This window comes from Propithecus coquereli, unplaced genomic scaffold, assembly GCF_000956105.1.
Source record: "Propithecus coquereli isolate 6110/MARCELLA unplaced genomic scaffold, Pcoq_1.0 Scaffold209, whole genome shotgun sequence".
Classification (NCBI taxonomy): domain Eukaryota; kingdom Metazoa; phylum Chordata; class Mammalia; order Primates; family Indriidae; genus Propithecus; species Propithecus coquereli.
The window spans coordinates 100,439-105,338 of NW_012145967.1; the positions used below are offsets into that span (position 1 = coordinate 100,439).

The following is a 4,900-nucleotide window of genomic DNA, read 5'->3' on the forward strand; positions in this document are numbered from 1 at the left end:
TTTGCAAGAAAGATTGTCCTAAATTTGTGTTTCTATGTTAAGTAAAAGAAGCAGAATGGTATAATTTGATTTTTATTCTAATTGGGCAAACACACACATGAACATAGTTTAATTTAAATTCTGGGTATTTCATGGTTAACTTGAAGGATCTTATGTTTTTGAATAGCTGATGGCGCAAACAAGCAGTTACTTTTCTTATGCACATGTGCTTCTCAAGCAAGGGAGCTGGGGCTCTTACACTGTGGTTGCATTATGAAGTTTTGAAAGCAGTAGAACTATAGGTCACCAGCCATGGAGAAGACAAATTGAGAAAGAAACAAAACAGTATTTCATTCTCTGTCCACAGAAAAGCATATCACTTAATAGTAGTTGCTGACTTTCACTTTTATTTAGTATAATATAATTTCATTTTCAGTGAAATCTCACATAGGTAAATATCTTTTTATTTTTTCTTAACTATAAAGTGCCTCATTTACTAAATTACTTTGATAGAAAATTTAAACATTGCATTTCATCTTCCTCTGCCTTTTTGGGTTGAAGATAGTGAAAGCAAATAAATGCTTTTTTGATGATTTAGGGGAATCATTTTTATGCACATGAGCTATTTTGTGTATGTATGTGTTTTCATATGATACAATTTTCTGCAGGCCTATATATGCAGTTTGAGGATTTTTTTTTTTTTTTACTGTTTTTTAAATTAGTTTTCTGGAACCCCCTTTTCTTGCTGTTAATTAAACTGGCCTTCTTTCTACGCTTAGCTTTATTTAACAACTTGCTCATGTATCCCCACCCCTTTCAAATTTTCTGCCTTTATTGTGGTTTCTTCCAGGTATGTTAACATTATTTCTTAAGAAAAAGAACGAAATGGTGCTAAGAGAGGATCAATATAGACTGATAAGTGAATAAATTTTAATAAATGGTTATTGTACCATTTATATAAATTTCTTAAAGGTGTTTTTATGTACGTTCAGGTTTTTTGCAACATTGGGATTTTAAGTCACTGGATAAATATCTCCAGATGAGTAAAATGTTATTGCCTATCTGTTGTTTTCTTCAGTTTATTGGGCTCTGTCAAAACATAGCCCAATGGGCTTTGTTTACTCTGACAGATCAGCAATTTTAGTCTTAAAATCAGCAGGAATATCTCTATAGTCACAGAGAGATAGATCTGCTCTGATTATGATCTCTGGACAACTCTTCCTAGTGGTAATAATTTCTATATTGTTTGGGTTTATAAGAGGAAATCTAGTCTGCTCCCTCTGAGCCCATCCAAAAACTTTGGTTCCCACTAAGTGGATCTCAACCCAAAATGCTCTGCTTCTCTCCCTGCTCACTTTCATAGCTTGTTGGCTTCTGTATGAGCTACACAAATGTTAGGCATCAGTCTGATTCATGTAGTTCATTGAATAAGGTCAAAGCATCTACCTGAAGATGGTCCAATTTCACAATCATTATTAAAGGGGCTACTTAGAGTTGCATCGTGGCAATTCTGACTCTTTTTCTCTTAGAATGTTGTCTAATATACTGAATTCAGAAACATGGCTCTCTTCTCATGTGTTCTTGAAGATAATAACACCCATCTAATTCACCCTTTAAATCAACACATATATTGAGCACCTTTAATATGCTGTAGGAGGTATATAAAATATATTGTAGTAAATTTTCATAAATTTTTGCTTATGATCATAAAAGTGCTTTTCATAAAAAATAAAGAAAACCATATATCACTCTATGTATGAAGTTTTTCCTCCACTGATATTTTTTTCTAATTTTGGAAATATAGAATTTAAAGCCATATCAACATCCAGATACTGCATATTTCTCTCTTGAGTGTCATGAATCAAAGGAACATTTTCCACTCTTCAAACAACCCAGTGAAAAACTATCAAACTTGGTTCCTTAGGTAATAGATAGCTTTTTGGCTGAAAACAAGAAGCTCTAAATCCTCTAACTGAAATTCAGGGGAAACTAAGTCAGTCAATGAGAAACTTTCCAGTTCTGAGCCAATAGCTTTGAGAGAGAAAAGTCAGTGAGAATTTGGCCATCAATAGCAGATAGCAGGGAGGGGTCAGGGACAGAAGCATCGATTTGTCGATAGCTCAAGTATTATACCTGACAGTCAACTCTATATCTTTAGTGTTTCTGTAACAGGAAAGTATTAAACTATTGTCTGAGAACCATCTTTGACACCACATTTCTTTCAGCTACATCCACATTGAATAAAGAATGTCCTGGTCCACTCAAGTTTTCCATTAGGAGAACAGAAGTGAGATAATGAGGGTATGAATTGATCAGAGCCATTTCTACAATGTATTTTTGTACTCATAGTCTCTTTATAGAGGTCTTTTATGTTTCTTAGTTCTCAGTTTTAGAGAATGTTAATTATGTTGATTCATGCAGATGATTGGGAAATTGAAATGAACTACTTTGCTATCATCAGAGCTAGATTGGAAGCCATGTTGTAACAAAGTCTGAATGTTCTATTGCTATATGCTCAGATAAAGATGGTAGGAAGTCTTATTTTAGTGGTAACAATGGAAAACTAATTAGGTCTGGATAGTCTGTGCTTTCTTTCAGAGTGAAGTAGTCAGGGGCCTAAGCCTGGGAACAAAATGAAAGGGTTCTGACTCAAAGAGGAATATTCAGTAGGGTTGGGTGAAACCAAAGCTCTGAGTTATACTTTTAGTCTTTGTCCTTGAGTTTTAAGAGGTCTATGAAAAAATCTAGTCATGGGACAGATGAGGCTATCAGGGAAGGAAACAGCCAAGGCAGGGCATGTCATTCTGCTTTGGGAGTCAGAAAATGTCTAATATTCCACTATTCTTTTATTTTTTCCTACAGATAATACCTTGTAAGAAATGGCTACTTCAAACCATTCTTCAAAGATTGAGTTTATCCTTGAAGGGCTAACAAAATGCTCAGAGCTTCAGTTGCCACTCTTCCTACTGTTGCTTGGAATATATGTGGTCACAGTGGTGGGGAACCTGGGCATGATCTTCTTAATTGTTACCAGTTCTCAACTTCACTCTCCAATGTATTATTTTCTCAGTCATTTGTCCTTCATTGATCTCTGCTACTCCTCTGTGATTACCCCTAAGATGCTGGTGAACTTTGTGTCAAAGAAGAATATTATCTCCTTTTGGGAGTGCATGACTCAGCTTTATTTCTTCCTTGTTTTTGTAATTGCAGAAGGCTACCTTCTGACAGCCATGGCATATGACCGTTATGTTGCTATCTGTAGCCCACTGCTTTATAACGTTGTCATTTCCCACAGGGTCTGTTCCATAATGATGGCTGTGGTATATTCACTGGGTTTGTTTGGGGCCACCGTCCATACTACCCACATGTCAGTGTTGTCCTTCTGTGGGTCTCATATTGTCAGTCATTATTTTTGTGATATTCTCCCCTTGTTGACTTTGTCTTGCTCCAGCACCCAAGTCAATGAGATCCTGCTGTTTATTATTGGAGGAGTTAATACCGTAGCACCTACACTGGCTGTCCTCATCTCCTATGCTTTCATCCTCTCTAGTATCCTCCATATTTGCTCCACTGAGGGACGGTCCAAAGCCTTCAGCACTTGTAGCTCCCACCTCATGGCTGTGGGCATCTTTTTTGGGTCTATAACATTCATGTATTTCAAGCCTCCTTCCAGCAATACTATGGAACAGGAGAAGGTGTCCTCTGTGTTCTACACCACAGTGATTCCCATGCTGAATCCCCTGATCTACAGCCTGAGGAACAAGGATGTGAAGACTGCACTGAGAAGGTGGTTGGGGCAAGGTAGACATCCTGACAAAGTGGGACCTCGTAGGGAGCAAGAAGACATGGGCCAGAAGAAAAGTTGTCATGGGCTCTTTGTAACTTTCTTTCTCTCTTACAGAGTGAAAATGCATGACTTTTACATATTTTATACTTGAGAGTGATTGAGGCATTTTTAGAGATTAGATAATTTTCTAATAGTCAATATAATCTTTGGGAATGTACTAGAGAAACAGGAGTTGACAGAAGAGGTCAGGCAAATGAACATAAAAAAATATTTAGGATACATTAATGTTGAAAATGCTTGATGTGAGAAGTAGAGAGTGAGTTAAGGGTTGTATTTGAGAAGGGATGACGTTAATTGGAAAATCGAAATTCCTGGAGGGTAGGAGGAAAAATGACTTTAAACTTTCTGAGAGGAGCAGTTGTTTGTCAGTCCCCAAATCTTTATAAGATATTAAGGATATTGAGATGGAGGATTGTGTGTGTGTGTGTGTGTGTGTATGTGTGTGAGTGTGTGTGACAGAAAGAGAGAGGAGGTGGGGGAGAGAACTACATTTAGGCTGTGGATTAGGGTAAAAAATGTCAAAGACATAGGCTAGTCTTATCAAGAACTTACACACATTCAGTAAAGATCACTAATAACTATCTTGAAGTTGTCCATTGCCTCTCTTTGGGGACCATCACGTAGGCTATGACTATGTGGCACAAAGTCTAGTAGAGCATGGCTCCCATCTTGAACATTGAATTCAGTTTTTTTTTTTCAGCATATTATGGGGTACAGATGTTTAGGTTATGTGTGTTGCCCTTGGTTCCCCACCCCCTAAGTCCGTGTTTCAAATATGTCCATCCTTCGGGTAGTGCGCATTGCACTCCTTGTGTATACAAATACCCAGTTTTTCAGTTTTTATTTTGCATTAGAATAATCATTTCAGTGATACCAATGATGTTTCTTTTCTCTTGGAATTCTGTAGCTGTTTCTTACCCCCTGTGTGAATCCCAGTTTTTGAATAACCTGTGATTTTGTCAAAATCCACTCTTTCCCTTTGGTGAAGGAATCCAATCCTCTCAGAAAACAGAAACACTGTCTCACTGGTGGTTCTCCATGCTGGGACATCAGTGCACAACCTTCAGATCACTT

General features: G+C 37.3%; 1 protein-coding gene across 1 annotated transcript; it reads left to right on the forward strand.

The window, feature by feature from the left end:
* Nucleotides 1-2,858: 2,858 nt before the first annotated feature.
* On the forward strand, nt 2,859-3,885 carry LOC105810303 (olfactory receptor 8D2-like). The gene is made up of 2 exons (XM_012644265.1): nt 2,859-3,780; nt 3,881-3,885. The coding sequence occupies exons 1-2, from the start codon at nt 2,859-2,861 to the stop codon at nt 3,883-3,885; spliced, it is 927 nt and encodes a 308-aa protein (XP_012499719.1).
* Nucleotides 3,886-4,900: the final 1,015 nt, after the last annotated feature.